Source organism: Cryptomeria japonica, chromosome 1 (assembly GCF_030272615.1).
Source record: "Cryptomeria japonica chromosome 1, Sugi_1.0, whole genome shotgun sequence".
Lineage (NCBI taxonomy): Eukaryota > Viridiplantae > Streptophyta > Pinopsida > Cupressales > Cupressaceae > Cryptomeria > Cryptomeria japonica.
In genome coordinates, this window is record NC_081405.1 from 168,388,833 (window position 1) to 168,410,435 (window position 21,603).

The 21,603-nt window shown below is 36.6% G+C and overlaps 1 protein-coding gene across 6 annotated transcripts in view; it reads right to left on the reverse strand.

The window, feature by feature from the left end:
- Positions 1-21,603, reverse strand: part of LOC131042640 (uncharacterized) — a 29,402-nt gene that overhangs the window by 6,082 nt on the left and 1,717 nt on the right. For 3 of the 6 annotated variants that reach the window (XR_009105284.2, XM_057975953.2, XM_057975951.2), the window contains exons 2-5: positions 13,845-14,189; positions 11,614-12,157; positions 10,815-11,044; positions 10,179-10,543 (exon numbers count right to left, since the gene is read on the reverse strand). Coding sequence is in view for 5 of the 6 variants with exons in the window: in XM_057975953.2 (XP_057831936.1) it covers positions 10,181-10,543; positions 10,815-11,044; positions 11,614-12,157; positions 13,845-14,171 (1,464 nt within the window). In the remaining variant the exon portion in view is untranslated. Of the gene's footprint in view, positions 1-1,452; positions 1,898-9,558; positions 10,544-10,814; positions 11,045-11,613; positions 12,158-13,844; positions 14,190-21,603 lie in introns of those variants that run through there. The other 3 variants (XM_057975949.2, XM_057975952.2, XM_057975954.2) reach the window with 3 other exon arrangements.

Genomic DNA, 21,603 nt, shown 5'->3' on the forward strand with positions numbered 1-21,603 from the left:
ATTTTCATGGTTCATACTTTTTGCATCTTGCTGATTGTAAGTTGCAATGTAAAGTTACCCTGAACCCCCAAATTTATGCTAAGTTCGATTGTGAATAGTCGTGTTGGGTATTCAAATGCACTTTCTCAATGTGAAAATCCTTCAACATCCTCAGAAGATTGCACCAGTTCTTGCGGAGTTGTAGTTAAACTTGGTGAAGCAGAGCTTAATTTATTTGGAGTTTGTCCACTAGAGCACTATCTATTGACATCACTACCCTTAGGAGTAGATTTAGATCTTTCTAAACCCTTTCCCCGTTCTTTTCAGTTAGTTCCAATTTAGTTCGTTTGAAGCAAAAGCATCGCAAAATTGCCATATCCGATGATGAAGTTCCACGCCACAGCAACGAAGTGAAAGAACGATCCAAACATAAGGCACCTTGGATTACCAACATATCACATCAAGCCAACTAAGTCACATCCATTGCATAACTGGAACCTTGGAGTTAGTTGTTTGATCTTATCGCAATCTTAGCATACGGTTTAACTTTGTTCAAGAGAGAGTAAGGTGACCGTTGGTAACTTTATTTTGTGTTAGACATAGTCATAAAAAACACGTCAACATGACCCAATTGACATTTGTAGATTTGTGGGTTTTACACATATAATTCCCAAATAGACCAATAAACAGACCTCTTTTCTCTCTTTTCCCAACTAGGCAAACCAAAAAGTATTCAATAATGAGACTTAAAAACAACATACAAATGTTAAATGAAACATTCCCACCATTGAATTCCGAATTTTCTTTTCATTTGGTGACTGTATCTAGCTAAACAAAAGCTGCAACAATTGTCCTTATAAACAGTATTCAGCACATCAATACAAGCAGAATCAGTTTTCACATCTTATGAAGTGAGAAGTTGACTCCTGAAGGTCTAAAATTATGTGGAAGCTTCGTTTCAAAAACTTGTCATAATTAAATTACATTGAGGTTGTAATTTCACACTTCGGGAGCACATCTCTGTGTCATAAAGCATAATCCATGTGCCCTCATAAAAAGAATTCAATAACACTTTGAACAGCCTACAACAATGTTTTTCTATGAAACTTCAATTTTACCTCTTTCTGACAAGCAAATGGAAAAAACTTGTACATCTCAACCTTCATTGCAAGAGTCTATTGTCGCAAGCAAAAAAATTCAAATTCATTTTCAGTAGACACTTGTCTACCAGATTGCCCCATTGCAAGATGCTGTCACTGATTGAAATAGAATCTAGGAACCACAGACAACTATTCATTACTTTTTCCCCTTCCAACATAAACTGGATATCTCAGTATCCGACAGGGAGTACCCATTGCATGATAACATATTATTCAAAAAAAACAATATATCTTTTAAAATGCAAAACTTCTGGAAGCACCGAGAATACATTCTTGAAATATTGCAGATTCAAAACACAGTCAATACTTGAAATAAAAAAAGGAATGCAACAAACATTTATAGACATATATATATATCTGTCACTCAAGATATTAAAATCTATGGTCCATGTTCAAGATAACTTTCAGTTGTCTAATTAGGGACACATTAAAAAGAATCTGTTCCAACCCCCTCCTCATTATTGTATTCATAATCCTTCTATACTTTTAAGTTCAATTTAACCGCTCTCAATATTGCTAAAATTAGACAATCATGAGGCTGCCAATAATGCCTTACATTCACACGCATACCATTCTCTGTTTCTGGTTTTCTCTGTTCTCTGCCCTGTTGTCTGTTGAGTATAGTCTGTCTTCTGTTCTACTTCTAGCATTCAGTTTCTTTAACCCAGCCCAACTGCAGCGCTCCAGTTGACTGGAGCTCGCCTCTACTCTTGAGTTGAATTTCTTCAGCTTGATGGACCCTACACACAGAACACAACCTAAAGACCCAATCTTGAGGGAAACAAATACCATGACTTCTGCCTTCCTCAATAAAATCAAGGGTGCAATGCAAAATGAATTCCGAAGATCAAACTAGACAAAAAAAAGAAAATTGTTTCTCAACAGCAGCAGGCATTGAACAGCCTCTTGGAAGGAGTCTTTCAGTCCTGACATAGGAGGCTAGGGAGCTCAATCAATGGGTCATGAAGTGAGCAATATATTCTGTGAAGTTCCATGGATGAAAACTCTTTGATTACTCACCTGACTCACAAGTAATCATGAACTAATTTCTACAGCAACTTGCAGGATTACTCAGGGCCAAAGTATAGTCTGTCTTCTGTTCCGCTTCTAGCATTGAGTTTCTTTAACCCAACCCAACTGTGGTGCTCCAATTGACTGGAGCTCACCTCTACTCTTGAGTTGAATTTCTTCTACTCAATGGATCCTACAGACAGAACAAACGGCCCACAGACGCAATCTTGAGAGAAATAAATACCATAGCTTTGTCTTTCTCAATAAAATTCACACGCCTATCCATAGTAGGGTGCAATGCAAAATGAACTCAGAACCAGGGAAGATCGAACTAGATATACAAAAGAAAATTGTTTCTCAACAGCAGCAGGCATTGTACTGACTGAATTGGGCATTGAACAACCTCTCCAAGGAAGACTTTGAGTCCTGAGGTTAGGGAGATCCATCAATAGGTCAAAAAGTGAGCAATATATGCTGTAAGTTACATAAATGAAAACGCTTTGATTACTCACCTGACTCACAAGTAATCATGAACTAATTCCTAAAGCAAGTAACTTGCAGGATTACTCACTCAGGGTCGAGTAATTAATAAAATTCACCATGAGTTATGCCTAATATTTGATAATCACCAAACTCGCCATAAATTGCAGCAAAGCTCATGACTTAGGATAAAACTCACCCACGATTTTTTCAATGCCCTAGCAGACTCACCTTACTGTTATTTATTTGCCTGCATGCCCATGTACTGTCACTCAAAATGTAAATTATGTAGATTTCATTTTGTATGCCCTTCCTGTGCAACTGTAAATGTACATGTATTTCATCCTGTGCAATTGTAAATGGACAGAATTATCAAATTCTTTATACCATCTGTTGTAATCTTAAACAGTTGTATTCACAGCATTGGCACAGGCATTGGGATTGCATCAAAGATTCATTGTTAATAATTTTAACATTCGGCATTCACCAGCAGACAGAAGGTTCCACAACAGACAACAGTAGTTTTTATTTTATATAGCCACCAGCATTGGTTGATAATAATATAATATTTGTAATTTCTACCTTTTGTCATTAGTAATTTTATTACTACAATATTTCCTTTCTATCGTGTTCTCTATACTACTTTTCAAAAAACATGTTAATAAGAATAAAATTAATTTATGTAACTTTTATTGTAGTTTTAACTTTTAAAGACAGATAATTTTAAGCTAATTTTTTGGTTTATTATACATATTGAATTATAATACGCGCACACACACATATATATATGGTAAATATGTTTCCAATTTTCAGTAATATGCATGTTTTTAAAGAATATTTTTACATACTTGTGCATTTTTAATGTTCCACAAAAATTTCCAGCTTTTGCATAGTCCCAATTTTTTAATTTTGGGACAGATGAGTCATTGCCAAGCCCTGAAATTTTTTAGAATTTGGCTCAGCTGAGCTGTTGACAAGTCCAAGATTTTCAACTATGCCATGAACAACTTAATTTTTGAAAATCAATAACCAAGGACTTGAGATCTACCTCCATGACCTGTACCCATTGTTTGAAGGGTTGACTGCCTGAATTTCATATGCTATCCCATGCTTTACTGCATACATGGATGCCAGCAATCTATTCCCTTGAGCAAATCATAATGAATCTGATATTTTGTCACCCACAAACAGATCAATTATACCTATCTCACCCCACACATCCAAGTCACAGGTGGACAGTAACATGTGTTGAATTAGACCTGACACTGTGCCAGCTCCAGTCTCAAGAGGCTGCGGCCTGGGGAGGAACTAAAAGGAGAGGATGTTGACACTTTGAAGGAGAACTAACATTGCAAAACACATAATGAAGTTCATCACTAGAATGGACTTAAGAAACGGATCACAAGGCGAGCCCTGTTAATAATTCATAGCAGTAATCTTCAAGGAGAAATCACCCTACTAAAAGGGATCACAGGACCCATGCCTCCCAATGGATTCTGTTTTCTGCAATGGCATCGCAAAAAGCACTTGTTCTTTAATTTCATGTTGAGCAAGCTACATATAGAGACTAGTCACAATCCTACTTCTATTCACTTGATGGCAAGGATAGTGACACTTCAACAAAAATAACACGTGCAAGTTTTCCTCTACATTGGATCCAAACTTGTTGCCAAAGTGTCGTGACGTTCTCTAATCTCAGGAAAACTGTATGTTCAAAGAACGTCAAAAAACATCTTCGGAAATTATGCCTGATGGCTCTCAAAATGAAACAATGTTGAGAACACGTTCTATAAGTCTCCACTGTCTGCAACCTCATATCCAGAATCAGAAGTTGCGCATTCATGAAAGCATTTAAAAACTAGAAAGCATATATTTCATTTATCAATATGCAACCTAACAGATATCCCTGTAAACCTTCGCAAAGTGACCATTGATGTCTGTTGTGACGTTTTCACACATCGCCCCATTGCAAATGGGAACCCCCACTTTTTTGCTCATAGGTTAGTTCTTTTGCATAGTTTGCTTAGCTTGGCAGGTAGTTTCTTTGGTCATTAACCTTTTGCTTGTGAGAGGATATGGTGCCTTGTCATCAAGATGTGATCATGTCAGCATTTCCATGTCTTGGACTAAGATGAGCAAACAACCTTCAGCTTCTTTTTGTCAAAATGCTTAAGTGTTGGATAGGAGTAAAGAGCTTCATTGAAGGGTGATTCAAAATGCAACCCGTAGGCTAAGTCATGATATAAGTTTTACGAATGATGAACAACTCTCAAGCAAATAGAGTGCTCCAGGGATCGATCAGACCTAGGTGGATGAAGAATGGATGTAAAAAATTGCAAGTGTGGATGAAAATGATTTTTTCCTTGAAGTCAACAAATCCACAACTAGAGTGCTCAAATTCCTTGACTCCAAAGAATCCACAACTTTGGAGTCAAGGAATTTGACTCCATAGTCGTGGATTCTTTGGAGTAAAGGAATTTGAGCACTCAAGTCATGGATTCTTTGGAGTCAAGGATTCTTTGGAGTCAAGGAATTTGACTCCAAAGAATCCGTATGCATGTTCATGCAACTTTGAAGAAGAGTTGAAGTGATCAAATTAATCAATAAGTTGGAGAGGAAATGATCTTGAGGGAGATGAACGATTTGTCTAAGTGCTCAAATTCCTTGACCCCAAGGAATCCATGACCTTAGTGTGGCAGATCAACATCTTTCCTTGAGTGCTCAAATTCCTTGACCACAAGGAATCCACGACTTGAAAAGTCTTGAAGACTATGTGAGATGAGAATTACCTTGACTGAATTTATCCTTGGATCTTCAAAAAATTGCAAACAAGTGCTTTTAACAATGAAAAGTGAGAGCTCATGTGATTAATTTTATTCATGACTTGGAGAGGGTGAGTGCTCAAATTCAGTGAGGTCAGGAATCCACGACCCTAGGCTAGAAGATCAACATTTTTCCTTGAGGTCAAGGAATCCACGGCCTTAGGGTGGAAGATTAACATTTTTCCTCGAAGTCAAGGAATCCACGACTTGAGGGCTAGTTTTATCCATGAGTTGCACTATCAATTGGTCCATCAAGATAAGTGAGGGTTGGAATGAGCAAGTTTATCCATGTCTTCATGATCAAATGCAAAGATCTGAGGCTTGAGAGAAGGTGTGCAAAGTTATCCGTGAGTGCAAGAAATCTACGACCTTGTGGAGATGAGTGAAATATCCCATGTTTGAGCAAATGGACGCTGAAGTGAAGCAGGAACAAAGAACAAGAAGTGATGTGAGAGTGAAAGAAATGAAGTCGAGATTGAATGATGAAAGAAGAAAACAAAAGAATCATGAAGAAATCAAGGAAAACCCAAGAAAATTACATAAGTCAAGGTGCAAGCAGGGATTCCTTGATGTACTTGACCTTCTTCTTGCATTGGTGATTGATCTTCCATGCCTTGCTGAAGTGTTGTGGAGAGCTTTCCCGCTTTGTTGCAATGTTTCCTTGAAATACTTGCAGCTTGTTCCTTCACCCTCTTCCTTAGTCACCTACAAAACAAACAAGGATAGGATCAAATACACAAGATATATCTTGATTTCAAGAACATGTTATCTAATATAGACTCTAGATGTTTTAATTTTTTATTTTCAAGTACAGGTTCAAATTCTGAGTCTGATTTTAAAGTTTACAACCTTTGATCAACTCTTTCATCTCATTCGAGGTTCTCACTCAAGCCCTCAAGGTCGTGAATTCCTTGAGGTCGTGGATTCCATGACCTCAAGGAATCCACGACTAGCAGGTGGGGATTCCACTAGTCGTGGATTCCATGACCTCAAGGAATTCACGACCTTGAGGGCTTGAGTGAGAACCTCGAATGAGATGAAAGAGTTGATCAAAGGTTGTAAACTTTAAAATCAGACTCAGAATTCGAACCTGTACTTGAAAATAAAAAATAAAAACATCTAGAGTCTATATTAGATAACATGTTCTTGAAATCAAGATATATCTTGTGTATTTGATCCTATCCTTGTTTGTTTTGTAGGTGACTAAGGAAGAGGGTGAAGGAACAAGCTGCAAGCATTTCAAGGAAACATTGCAACAAAGCGGGAAAGCTCTCCACAACACTTCAGCAAGGCATGGAAGATCAATCACCAATGCAAGAAGAAGGTCAAGTACATCAAGCATAGACGTCACAAGGTCCGCATCAAACGCAACACAAAGGGCAAAATTCCCAAGTATGAAGAAGGATAGGTGAAAGTGATCAAATCAGATAAGATGATGCAATTGAGGAATATCTCTCACCATCATCACATCCGTCATGAAGCAATTAAAAAAGTTGAGTATCAAGAGATATTGCTCAAACACATACACTTTGTGATATCTACAAGACGAGCAAGTTGAGGTGGTGCCTAGTCGTCATCAAACCAATCACATCATTCCAAGTCAAAGCATCCAGATTCAATGTACTTGACTCATCCAATGAGGAGGATAACTACCACATGTGGAGGCACAAAGTTCAATGTACCTAATCCCATCACTCATTGAGCGGCATTCAAAGAAAGACATGTGTCCTATTTATTGTAATTATCTCATTGGTCAAGGAATTTGTTGTAACAAACCCTAATTAGGGTTTTATTGTAAAATCTTGGCCATTAATTTGATTTGTTGAAATGTAATGACTTCTCTATATAAGGCTCAAAACTCCCATTTGTAAAAGGCTAATAGTTCAGTCGTAGACAATATTTAGCAGTTAGAAGTATCAGTAGAGTAAGAGGAAACTTGAAATTGTTGCCAAATTATGTTGAAATCAATTCAATACCTTCATTAAAGCTATGGTGGATGTATGTGTTGTGTTCAACATGTTGCATGGTTCCTTGTTACTTCTCAAATGTTCAACACGTTGCATGGTTCCTTGTTACTTCTCAAAGATTAACTAGTATAGATATCTTTAATACATCTATCTAAAGAAATGTCGAGAGATATCAATTAGAACTATTTTATTTACCTTAAATTATTTTATTTTACTTTAAATTATATTTATTGACATTTAAATTTTATTGTATCTACATCGTTTTCTTCTTCCCTAATACAAATTTTTTATTCTAATTTCTAAAATTCGATTATTTACATCTATTTTTTATATTTAAATTTTTAACTAAATTAATTATTCTTAATGTCTACTAACAATAAGAAAAAAATTATTCTTAATGTCTACTAACAATAAGAAAAATATTTGCTATACATTGTAATTATGAAATGGTAGATTAATTTTTTGAAATATATTTATTGTTATTTTATATGTAAACAAAACTTATAATTTTGATAGGGCATATATTTGTTTCATGTGGTGTTTATTTTTTAAAAATTGTTTATAATTAATATTAATATTTTGACATGTAAATGGTTGTCAAATTTAAGCTAAGAGTTGTTAACATTAAAACACTCATGCTATTACACTCCACCTCTTGCTGCTATTGTAGAATGCCTTTTGGCATTAATTAGAGTTCATTGAAAATGGTGGGTGCTTATGAAGGTATTGTGATGAATTCTTTGGTTCATACTTTTTGTAGTTTGTTTTGTAGTTTGTTGATTTTAAGCTACAGTGTAAAGTTAGCCTGAACCTCCTAAGTTCAATTGTGGATGCTTGTTCAAGTTGCATCAGCATTGGGTATTTGAGTGATGTATTCACAATGTGAAAATCTTCCATTTCCTTAGAAAATTGCATGAGTCTTGTGTAGTTGTTGTCATCATTGTGAAGCAAGGCTTGATTTGAGGGAGTTTGTCTAAGTAACATTCATCAGCATCATTGATCTTAGGAGGAGCGTTGTCTTTCTCAACCCATCATCCTTTTGCCTTTTTTTCAAGTCAACTAGAATCCATGTTCCAGTAGAGTTCAAGCATAACATAAGTCCCCTTGTGATTCCAACAAATCACATCACACACTGAGTATATCCACATATAAAGTCAAGACCTAACTAAAAGAACCTTGGAGTCACCTCGTTTGATCACATAGTTTAGCATCCGAGAGGTCTTCGTTCAAGAGAGGATAGAGTACTCAGTACTTTATTCTGTGTCGTAAGATGTCAATAAAAACACATCAAGAATGTCCAGGTGATTGCGACCAAATGAGCTTATAACTTAAATAGTAGCTAGGCAAGAGATGACTTTTCCAGCAATAATATGCTGCCTTTTTTTAAATAAAGCTTTTGGATTAAACTATGTTTGTAATTTTTTGGAACCAACATTTAGTATCACACTCCGTGTTCAAAGATTCATGATCTGGAACATTCATTCCCAAATTACACGGTTTAATCCAGAAGCTTTATTCAAATCAGCATGGACCGTGGAAATCTAATGTCTTTAATATATTGCCTGTCAAATCTCATCATATGGCAACTATAAAAGGCAAACACACAAAGAGAAAGAAATGGTAACTAATGTTTTTCTTAACTAAAGTTACCCTAGAAGTGTTGCTGGCAAGGTAAACTAGAAATACAAGACTGCTAACGTTTACAAAACAGCAATTAATCCTATTTGTAAAGGAATGTGCCTTTTAAAATGCTGTAAGCATATTGAACTATAAATATTAGAGCATTACCTGTTAAACAACCATCATATAATGCATCAAAGATGGTCTCGTTTCAAAATGCAGTGGGCATATTGAACAATATATATTGGAGCATTATATGTTACAAAACCATCATATAATGCATCAAAGGTAGTCTCTTAGGCACTGAAACTAATCCATTTTTTATGCCCCTGGAACAGTGAACACTATAGGAAAAGCCATCTCTTTTCTTATGCCAGCTTGTCAAAGTTGGTTTCAAAACATGCCTTCAAGTTCATACAACAATTCTTAAGTATAGAAATAGAATCCATGTTGAACTGCATTATACCAAAGTTCCTGGACTCGGAGATCTAAATCAACATAATATATGACCAACAAGAATGAGAAAGTTACTAAAATGATTCAAATGAATCAAATCCGTGACAGTTATTTTGATGGAAACAGCTTTTATCATCTTCCAAGCATGCAATGAAGCATCTCAAAAGTTGGCTTGGAAGTTTTCAATATAAATGGCCACTTGCAACATGGAACATAGTTGTTCTTGCCCAGATGACAACAGCCCTAGCAAACAAGATCATGGTACAACAAGCTTCTCACATCCCTATATGCAATAACCAACAACAAGAAGCGTGCCAATGCAATGACGTGAAATTTCTATGAATGACTAATAAATAAAATATAAGCCAATCCAATGATGTCCCTAACTGACTTGTGGAACATTGATTTGCAGCCATGCATGAATAAAAGGCCAAATCAACAGCAGCAGTCTTTTAACAAGGAGATTGGGACCAAATGAATACCCAACTGCATATTTTTGTCCTAACCACAAAATATGTAAGATGATGGATAGAACTTGTTCCGAAATTGTCACCTTGTCCAGAAAGTCATCTACCATATTTTTCACTTAATCTAAATGAGGCACACCTGCAGCACTGATTTTATTTCTCAATGACCATCTTTTATGCAAGAGCATTTACATTTGGATGATTCCTTGGACTCACCTTCATCTATAGTTGTGGAATGCTTGTGAATTATCATAAGGATCTGCATTATATGGCGCCTTTCCTCCATATAAATCTGGCCTTGGGCCTTGATAGATATCATATGAATCTGAGAATTTGCCACTCTGTTGTTCCAAAGGACGGTCTTCCTTATAGGAACCATGATTGCCAGTGCCCCCACCAATGCCACCATATGCAGCACTCCCAACCCTACTGTAAACTTGATGACCACGATCCAGCTGCTGTTGATAGAGCCTCTGAGGTGCATTAGCTTCTCGGTGCATAAACTCTTCCCATTGCCTCATTTGCCTTGCCCGAAATGAGACCATATTTTTCTGGAATGCCTCCCGTATTTCCCTTAGCCGCTGCAAGGACAAACACAGAATATTTTAAATGTACTAATATACCTTCACAAGAATAGAAGACTAATTATTATTAATATTTATTTTCAAGACTATATATGCAAAATATTGTTCAAAGAAACCACATAATGGAAGCACTTAAAGCTCATCTTTTCTTATAAACGAAACAAAGAAATCACCATGAGAATGAAATGCAAAGTCCCATAAAACTCACAGCTGCATAAGAACCAAACACCCATAAAATAAACAAAAATCTTAGAATCTGAAGAGGTACCTCACGATGCCTCATTTTTTCATCATCTTCTTCAGCACTTTTTGCGCCAAATATTTCAAGTGCCTCTTTTAAAAATTCTTGCTCAAGTTCCTCCAAGGACTTAGGACAAGTGTGTTGTTCGCTCCTAAACCCAGCATCAAGTTCTTTACCTCGTAGATCAGCATGCCACTTTTCCCCTTCATGCACACCTCTTTCTACAGATTGTCCATGATGCTGATAGGAGCTTCTGTCTGTAAAAAAGAACAGCATGAAAAGATTTTACATGTCTTTGAGCATTCCCACCATCACAAAGAGAGGATAGCTAATATATTTATCATTTAGTTCAAATACAAAGTGCAAGTCATTCAAGTATGCAGATGAAAAAAGTGTCCATTTTGAGTCAGTATATCTACAAATGTGCCTTGTTAGTATCTTCTCAAATGCTTCAATCCTTTCACTATGATAATTTGCACTAGCAAATTTATCTTCTTAAATGCTTCAATATTTTCACCATGATATGTTGAACTAGCAAATTAACATACTTACAATTCATACAAAACCCTTTTAATATACTGATTTTCATGAGAACACTTTTGTTAAATAAGTAATAAAAAAATTTATCCAGTGTAATAGAGACACAGCTATTGATTTGAGGAACAAGTAGTTACAAACATAGCTTTGCCCACATCATCAAATGCAAGAAAGAAAAGCATTAAGATTACATACCAAAATAAACATTTCAGACCCTGTCTTTTGTTTGTTTACAGAGCTCGCCATATTTGAAGAAAAATGAACATTGAAACTGAAAACCTAATCTTACCAGATTTATTTGAATATGGAGGTCCAACATTAGGGCTGTTCTTGATGTGAGAAGAACTTCCCTCAAACTTCCGCCCACCTTCAGGCTGAGAAAATCGGTTATCAGAGATAAGCCTTTCTTCCTTAGAATTTCGATGCCGAGAACCCATGCGGGAGGGGCTTCCAGACCTGGAACGATGCCTTTGTGAGGAAAAATGCTGTCTTGGAGCTGCACTAGATGGATTTTCATCATTAAGCCCTCTGTGTGAACCATGCAACAACCCTGGACTTTTCCCACCATCTTCTGCTTCATTAACTAGCTTCTTCACAGCATCTGTTCCTTTAATAAGACACAATCTATCAGGTCCAGCAATGCGAACAACAAATGACACATTCTCAGCCGTGAGATCATCTTCAATCCTGATCCGACATCCTGTGTCTCTTTCAATCTTCTGAATAACTGATCCACCTGATCCAATAATGCGAGGCTTCAGGCGCTTGTCTTTCACAGGAATTTTTTCAACAAACTCCCTTGTTCGATTGGCTCCAAGTGTGGTTGGGCACCCCTGTATTGGAAAACAACAGTTATCCAACAATGCCAATTTCAAACAAGAATTCTATCATTTACAATACTATATTTTTACTAGAGAACGTAAGAACAACTTCTGCAATGGAATTCAAAATATTCATTTATAGAGCAATTAGGTACAATGCTCACATGTAACAGCAAGTGTAATTTGAATTCCCACATTTCTGAAAATAATCTGTGATAAATTTTACAATCAACCACCATCTAACTTCTTGATCATCACTAAATGTTTATAATTGTCACATTTACAGACTTTACAGTCACTTTCAAACAATACCCCAGAAGTAGCAAATAAACATTTTTCTACCAAATACAGTTATGCTGATGCACAGAAGATAAGACATGATAATCAGACTACAGCTTGTAAAATCAAAAAGCAGTCCTCCATTAACTCACCACACAACAATCCACAAGCCAGCATTAACCTAAGTAACAGATAACACATTCTAATCTAGCATTGATAAAGCTACAAAAAGTAATCTCGGAAAAAATGCAGATAGTCAATGAAGAAGCCACAAGTACTGTTCTGCATTTAGTGAAAGAAAACAGTGTATTAGAAATTGGTAATGGAAAAAAGAAAGCTGCAAATTTGCTAACTTCGTGAAAGAGGATAGAAATGTGAAAATTTGCCTATAATAACTTAAAGCATATCAAAGAAGCAACAATATGCCAGCAGGCAAGAGGAGAAAGGAAGCCTCATCCTCCACCCATCAGCACTTTCTCAGCATAATCGAAGACAAGAAAACTATTTCTGATTGTGGTGGTTGCTTTGTCTTCTCTTATATTGTAAAATTTTAATAAGGCATACGGCCCACACAGCTTTGTCACCCTTCCATCCCACCATTCATCATAATTTCCTCGGTTATCTACACTATCCCTTCCCTTAAAATACATGTTTGTACATGAGGTGGGAAATTTGTAGACGGGTGGTGAATTCTTGTATCAGTCTCTTCCCTCAGATATACATGGTTGGACATGATACGAGGGCATCCTAAAGCGAGGCACAACTTGCCCTTGCTATTGCTCTTAGAGATGGACTAGCAATCAAATATAGGATGTAATTCTAAATGGTAAATCTTGGTATTGGTCTAGAAAACCCCATGAACAATGAGGCAGGGTAATATGCGGTGTGAGGAAGAACTAGAGATAAAAAAAATCTCATAGAAGTATTCTGATTCAACACAGTGGCCCAGGCCAGTCAATGAACAAGCTCTAATTGCTATAAATAAATGTTTGCACAGAATATGGAAAATTAAACATGAGCTCACAACTTAGCTATGCATAGTTTGCTATTGTTCATAGTTATTCACACCAATCTCAGTCCTCCAACTATACATTAAGGTAGGTGGCTCTGTAGAATATCAATTGAGGATACAAAATACTATTAAACTTGCTAAAATTGGTATAAAACATAAAATATACAAATTTTAATTAAATTATTTCAAAGAAATCCCATGCAATACAACACATAAACATCTAAAATTTAATACCTAAAACATTCAATTCACAACATTTTTCTCTTTCCTTTATTAGTTATTATTGTTGCAAATGCTCGGTCTTGAGCTCCAAATATGTGTATGAATAAACACCACGTGTACAATGCTAACAACCAGAATTCCATTGTTCATTAATGTAGATATCAATTCGAAGACAGTAACATTTACCTGAGTAAAGTGGCCAGACTCCCCACAAATCTTACATATAAACTCTTCTTCTTTTTTTCTTTTCCAATTTCGTTCTATTGCCTTTGATTTAGCTTCCCAAACTTTGGCTTCTCGACTGGTGAAATCTGTAGGCACGGCATTTGGATCACGTTCTTGTTGTTCATCATCAGATTCACCACCAGCATTGGTACTTGGGCGTGGCCTTTTATTCAATTTATTATTTTCAAGCGACTGTTCAGTGTTCAACCTGGGTGGTCCTGTATACTCTTTTCCATAAACTTCCTTAAAAAATTCATCATCTCTTTCTTCCTCTGGTGTCTCTGCCATTGTAACAGTCTAACTGGACTACAATATGAGCATCATTTTCCACAACAGAAGAATCAGTAACCATCCATATCAAATATTACCCAAAGAAGATTGAGTAATAATTAGCTGAACTCTTTCTAAATCACAAGGAACAAATATATGAAACCAATTTATTACCACCAGAGATAGTCTACAGAGTACAAACCAAACCCTAGAAAACATTTGCCAACATGGTGTAGCAGATGGACAACAATACCATTAATCAATTCATGTAATTAAGAAGACAGCATGGAATCTCTGATAATTCATGAGAAATCTAAATTCTAAATATCTAATTACTCAGATTAGCCAAAGGAAATATACTAGTAATTAATTAAAGTCTTTCTAAATCACAAGGAACAAATATATGAAAAGCAAAGCAATTCATTATCACTAGAGATAGTCTACAAACCAAACATTAAAAACACTTGCCAACAAGGTGTAGCAGATGGATTGCAATACCATTATTTAATTCATGTTATTACAAAGACAGCATAGAATCTCTAATGACTCTGGGGTGTCTAAGTTCTAAATTTCCAGCTACTTGGAACTTATAAAAAGGTGTAAGTACTACAATACTAATTACAGGCGTAAGTACTACAATACTAATTACTCTTGTAATGCAAAACCCTGAATTGCCACTCAACTTATTGAGAAGCATGCACATAGAATGAAGAAGAAAGAAGTGATGGATATCACAAGCTCTCTAAAGGCGTGTATCACAAGCATGCATATTAGTTATGTTTGTGTGGGTTTGTATAACTAATTTTAAGCTACAAGACTGTATCACATTGCTAGGTTTTGTCTCTGACATGTACGTTACCATGGTAAAAAGAAAAAAAATCATGTCTTCTTGATGCTTCTATTGTTTACTTATTTGGGATTGTTATTTCATAACACAAGCTAGGATCGATATAGAATGGTAACTAGCAATTCCTATTTTCTCATTAAGTTAAGATGCATTTATATGCTTCTACTGCATGTTGGTTGTTTCTAATCTTTTATGGCAAAAATTGAAACTATTAAAATCCTTATCCCTTGTTCTTGAAGCAATCTGCTTAGTTATTTCTGTGAATTTCAACTATAGTTGCTCTCAAATCCAATAAGAAAGACATTTTTGACCTTTAGGCAGACAAGATAGAGAAAAATGTTGATTGTAATTAGGTACGAATGGCGGATTCCAATTGCCTTGGGCAACATTGGAATCCGCCCAAAGGTCTGGCCCCTCCTTCAACGTGTAGGGCTGGGCCCTCTCTCACGGCACCTTCTAAATCTTCACGCCACACTCAAGATAGCGTGCTCCCATAAATAGGGCCGACCATATTCTAATAAGGCATTTCGGTAAAAGGAGATGTTAACAATTAAAAGCCATCAATTAAGTAAAGGCCGACTTAATTAGTCCTTGCACCACATATAAATAAAGGGCATCTTCAGCTCATTCTACACACAATCAATATATCCTTTCATGCGAAATATACATCTTCTTAATGCGAAGGCTGAAGAAGGAACTTATGTGAATCATACCTGCCATTGAAGGTGCCAGTATCAAGTAAATACTGTCATAAAGGAGTGCCAACTGCTCCAGAATTAAGGCGCTAGGGTTACTGATCAGCTTCAAGCATAAGTGCAGACCTAAGATGCACTAAAAGTGCAGATCCAATGTATGAACCTGATTGCTGGTTGGTGTGCTAAAGGGGCAGATCTAATGCTTATGAAAGTGCAGACTTGTTGAAGATTTTGTCAGCCCTAAGAGTGAACATCTTAGACCTCTACAAGTACTTGAGATGAGTATTATAATCAGAATATTGAATCTAATCCATAATCAGATCTGAGGATCTTTTCTGTCTGGGTTTTTCCTCCTAGGAGGTTTTCCCAGGGTAATTGTGTTTTGTTCTTATTTGTTCATTTCTATGTTATGCCTAAATCTAGAAATCTCTAAATTCTAAAACAAACATCCAATTAGAAACTAAAATCTGATTTCTGAGTTTTACATTAATCTGAAAGTATAAAAATCAACAAAAAAAAATTTCAAGACTTTAATAATGCTCAACAGTCATGTCTATCATTCATCAAGATATTTGATGTTTCCTTCATGCATGCTTAAGAGTGAAAAATCACATGCTTGGGACCCCCCATCCAGGAGACATATGGGCATACATAAAGTAAAAAACATTCCAAAAACTAGGGTTAAAGTTTTTTGGCCCACTTTAGGGACCAGTAATATACGAAGAGGATAAATTTAAAATTGGAACATTTGGTCATTACCCAGCCAATCCAAACTTTCACAAGGTTCGACAATCATGTACTGTTCATCAAGATATTTAGTTTTTCTTCATGCCTATTTCAAAATGAAGAACCACATGCTTGGCTCACTGTGCAGGAGAAACATGTTCATGTATTCAGTAACAAATATCCAAAACCTAAAGTTAAGTCCCTTGTCCGACTCTAGTAACCAGTTCGTGTAAGAAGGGAATAAATTTGGCAGTTGAACATTTGGTCTTTACCCAGCTAATCTGAAGTTAAAATTTTGCATGCATCAAGCAACATGCACTGTGTTATGGTTGTAAGCATTCAACTTAAGAAACTACACCTGTAAAAACAAATCGTCTCTACACTCGTTGCTTCATATTTTCATGGTCTACTTCTGAGTGTAGTTATTTACAGAGATTGATAGACATCTACTAAACATCACACCCTCTAAGTTGTCAGTACATTGCAGACATTCCTTGAGAAGTTTGTCTTGAATGTCCTCCACAATTGAGCACTTTTTGAGTGTACCATGGCATGTCCCCTTTTTTAATGTATAAGGGCATGGATAACATGTAAGTTACTCATTCTTGGTACTTCCATAAAAATCCTAATAATTCTTGTCTATCAACATTTCAGAGTCTCTTAATGGTCTTTATGTTTTCAATTGGTTGATCTCCACAAAAAAATTAAATTTTAGAATCACAAACAATTAATAAGCAAATGCTCCAAGGAAATACATATAAACTACCAAGTTTTTGAATGAAATATATATTGTATTATAATATTATTTTCCTGAAATAGATTTAAGTAGTATTTCAGTTATTTATGAAAAAGGAAAGATTCTCCAGCAATTCTACACAGGTAAAAAATACAACAAACCTTTAAAATTTTCCTCTTGGAGAATAATAGGGGATAATTCATTGGCTTAACAAAAACAGGCAAATGTTCCAAAGAAATATGTACCAAGTTTTTAACTTTTTAGTATTAAATATGTACCAGATGTAGATCGGAAAAAAGGGGTTAATCAGTTTGAAAACCAAAACATGAAAGAATATGTTAATGCAACAAAATTAAATTGCTACGAAATTAGATTATTGGACAAATTGACAGAATGAAATTACTCGAAAAGTGGATCAATTAATTGAAGGAGAGGTCCCAATTTATAGAAAACCGGAGACACGACAGACGGATAGGATCAAAAAGATTTTTGATCGGGTGGACAGACCAGATTGAACGCACGGCAGAGCTGCCATTCGAAAAAGAATGAAGAAAATGAAAGAAAAAGCAAAAAAAACAGATTTTCCAAGGATGCATACCTCATTTTCAAATTTAAAATTGAAATATAATGAAACATTTCCAAAAAGGAGGATTTTTGAAAATCAAAGAGGAATCCCAAGATAATATTGCCATTTTCAAAAATTAGGAGGTTATTAGGCAAAAAAAATTGAAAAAAACAGATATTATCCTCATATGAAAAGGTAATTAGAAAATTAAATAAATAAAGATATTTATTTAATTTTAATGACATAATTAGATAATTGAATTATTTAAATTATTCAACTATAGGTTATGAGAAATGAACCTTTAATTAAATAATTTTTCAATACTATTTAATTAATATTAAAAGGGGAGGCAGCCGTTCATGGGTTTCCAAGGGTCCATCCTTCAGGTGAGGAGCAGAGGATGGACGGGGAATCTTGGAGTAAGTCGGATCAGGGGTGGATTAAAATAAATTTCGATGAGGCATCTAAGGGCAACCCTGGAGTCTCAAGGGCAAGATGTGTTGCTCGAGATGAGAGTGGGACGATCCTCTTTAAGGGTGTGCAGAGACTACAAGATGGCACCACTAATGAGGCAGAGGCGCAGGCCGCATTATTAGCTGTGGAGTTAGCTGTCAACATGAAGATTTCGAAGATGCACCTTGAAGGAGACTCTAAGGTTGTTGTGAACGCAATTATGAACGGAGTAAACCCCAAGTTGGAGACTAAACAAGCTCATTGCCTTGATTATTTCGAAGTTAAATTTTTTTCAGGATTTCCGTATTTCCCACATCAGAAGAGGAGGTCATGATTTAGCTGATGCTTTATCGAACGTGGCATGTGAGCTGGACATAGGAGTGATGAAGTGGTGGGAAAGGAATGATGACATATTCCATTGGCATGTTGTGAATGCTGATTTTCATTTAGTACAACCACCCGTTTGATGCGTGTGAATTTAATTTTCTCCCCCTGCGCGCGAGCCTAGGCGATTTTCACTAACAGTGGCAATTAATGCCGATCAATTTTGCAGAGGCAATGGAGGTTGTATTATGGTTTATTTTGGAATGTTGGCCCTGCTAAAACGGATGTTTAGAGACTGTCGGAGCTTGAGAGAGTGGCTCTGTGTTAGACGAAGGCGGTTTTGCAGGTGGCGGACGACATGGAGGCCAATTTCACGCTTAAATCTAATAAGTTGATGCCAACTTTTGGGGGTCCAATCCCAGAGAAGAAATTGATGACCATGTTTAAACCTAGGGACCCCCTATTTCTTGAAGTTGTGAAGTTGGTGATGGGGGAGGAGGTGGCAGTTATTGGTCACAGGTACAGTTCAAGAGTGGATGTATATTCACTTATTATGGCTTGCGGATTAGAATTGGGCACCCCGTGTGAGGAGGTTAGGAAAGTTATGAAGGCAATAGTGCGAGAAGATTATCTTTTGAACATGGAATCACTTTTGGAGTGGGAGATGTCGAGGAGGGGCTTTGACGTGTCGGAGGGAGTTCCTTTGGAGCAAACTGAACTCCGTAACAAATGCATGAACATTACTTTTCTCAGGAGACAAGAATCTGTGAAGGCCCGATTCCGAGACACGGCGTCACGTGGATGGGATGCTTTGAAGTTGTTTGTTCAAATTCTGGAATCGGAGGAGGTTATTTGTCAAGCGCAAGATGATGCAAGGGAGGTCGAGTACTGTGGTTGAAGGTCGAGGCCGAGAACCAGAAGTTTGTCCAGGGTTTTAGCAGCAAGTGACGCTTCTTTGGGTCTAGCCCAGAATGGTGGGGGTGATGCAGCGATGGTCCCGAGTGGTGTTCAACTGTCATGACGGTGAAGGTGGATGAGGATGGCCCTCTCTGATCCAGATGTGTTCCCAAGTACCCTTGTTCCTGTTTGATTTTTGCATAGCTTTTTAGTTCAGGACTTTGATACTTAAGACAATGCTATTAATTTTGAATTGCCAGTAATTTTGTCAATGGCAATCATGACGTACCATTTTGACGCTCAATTTACTGTTATCTAGGTGGGGGAGGCTGTATGGGTTGGTGACTGTTTGGTGGTTTTTGATACTGTTTCTTGTTTTGGGTGGTATGGGGGTGTGATGGGTGGTTTTGGGTGGATGTCTCTGATGATTTTTGTTTATGTGGTGCTTTTCTTTATAATTTAATAAAAATTAACATATTACCGATCAAAAAAATATATTAAAAGGGGAGGGGTTTGATGAAATGATGAAAGATTAGAAGCAAAATAATTAGTAAAAAGGGAAGGCTTAATTAATTAAAGAATTTATTAAACCTAAAAGGGCAAATTAGTCAAACTAACGCTCGAAGACCTTAATTAGGTCAAATTAAGTCAATTTTGGTCAAAATAGATGAAATTGGAAAGAATTGAGAAGGTTTGGATAGAAAATGGGAAGATTTGAATGAAGATCAAAAAATTAGGTCAAACTAGGTAAAATCGAACAATAGTGAATAAACCAGGTCAAAGCGGGTCAACAGATGGAGAAGGGACAAATGCAACACCATGGGGCTGAAGGAGAGGTCAAAATGGAACCTTAAATTAGGAACAGGGAAAAATTGAAGCCAATTGGGCCGAAAATGGAAAGCAGAAAGCGGCAAAAATCCCTAAAATTGAGACAGGGATTTAGGTCAAAAATTGGCATCACCGAAGCAAGAGAGGAATGATCCGAAGCAAAGGGACAAAGTCGAGGATAAAATGCAACCTCAAACTTGAAATGGGAAGGAATGAGAAAGATCTGGACCGGAAATGGAAAAGAAGAAATGGGAGGGCCGAATTAGGCGCAAAAAACCCTAATCAGGACGCAATTAGGCAAAACGTCACTTTAGAAGTGACAAGGGAAAGATTTGATGCAAGAGGTACGAAGTTAAGGGTAAAATGTAACCCTGAACTTGAAATGGGAAGAAAATGAAAAGATCTGCACCGAAAATGGAAAAGGAGAAACGGGGCAAGGTCGCATGAATAATGAAGATCATACGCGCGATTAGGTTAAAAATGGAGAACGCAGGTGATACAGATTTTTAGTGTCTACAGGTTGAACTAAAACAGGCTACCATAACCACATACTTTTCAGACTCTATGCTCTAGTCAGCACTCTCAACTAGATAAGACCATCTAAATGTCTAAAAAACACTCGCCGATGTGATGCATTAAGTTGGCAAATTATCTGTGACATTTGCTTGATCTGGACAACTTAGTAGTATTGTGTCACTCTTCCTAACCAAACAATGAAGACTTGATACAGGAAAGCAGACAATATTCAGTAAGACAATTTGATGTTAATTCTATATGGTATTACATGAACATACAGGAAACCACTGGAGACATTAGAGCTAACAAAAAAGACATTAAAGGTTGAAAGTAACCAGCTACAATGAATAAATATGATCCTTCCAAAGCAGAATGTTATGTTCAATTTTAAAATAAACAAGATAAAAGTGTTGAAATTGAGCAAAAGACCACATCCACCTGGCTGGATGTGACATACCCAACAGAAAAGTGTGGATAAAAGTCCGGAATGGGTCACACGTCAGATGAAAATGTAAGAACCCCGGAGATGGCACCTAAGCCAAAGGTCACCTGCAAGAAAAGTTTACCAAACCAAGAAAGCAAATGGCTGAGGAAAACAAAACAAAACAAAACATACAAAAAGGTAGTCAGAAATAATATCCTCACCATTGCATCTAAAGCCAACGGTCACCCTGCAAACAGAGTTTACTAAGTCCAGAAAACAAAAGAGTGCAAACGAAACAGGAAAAGGGTACTAAACTCAGACCTCATGCCTTGACATGACTAAGCTTAGTTAAACATAAAATAATGGAGGTTCAAGGTCAGCCATTACGCTTCCCCACAAGGGTGTCACAAGTTCAATGCCATAGCATAGTGCAGAACAT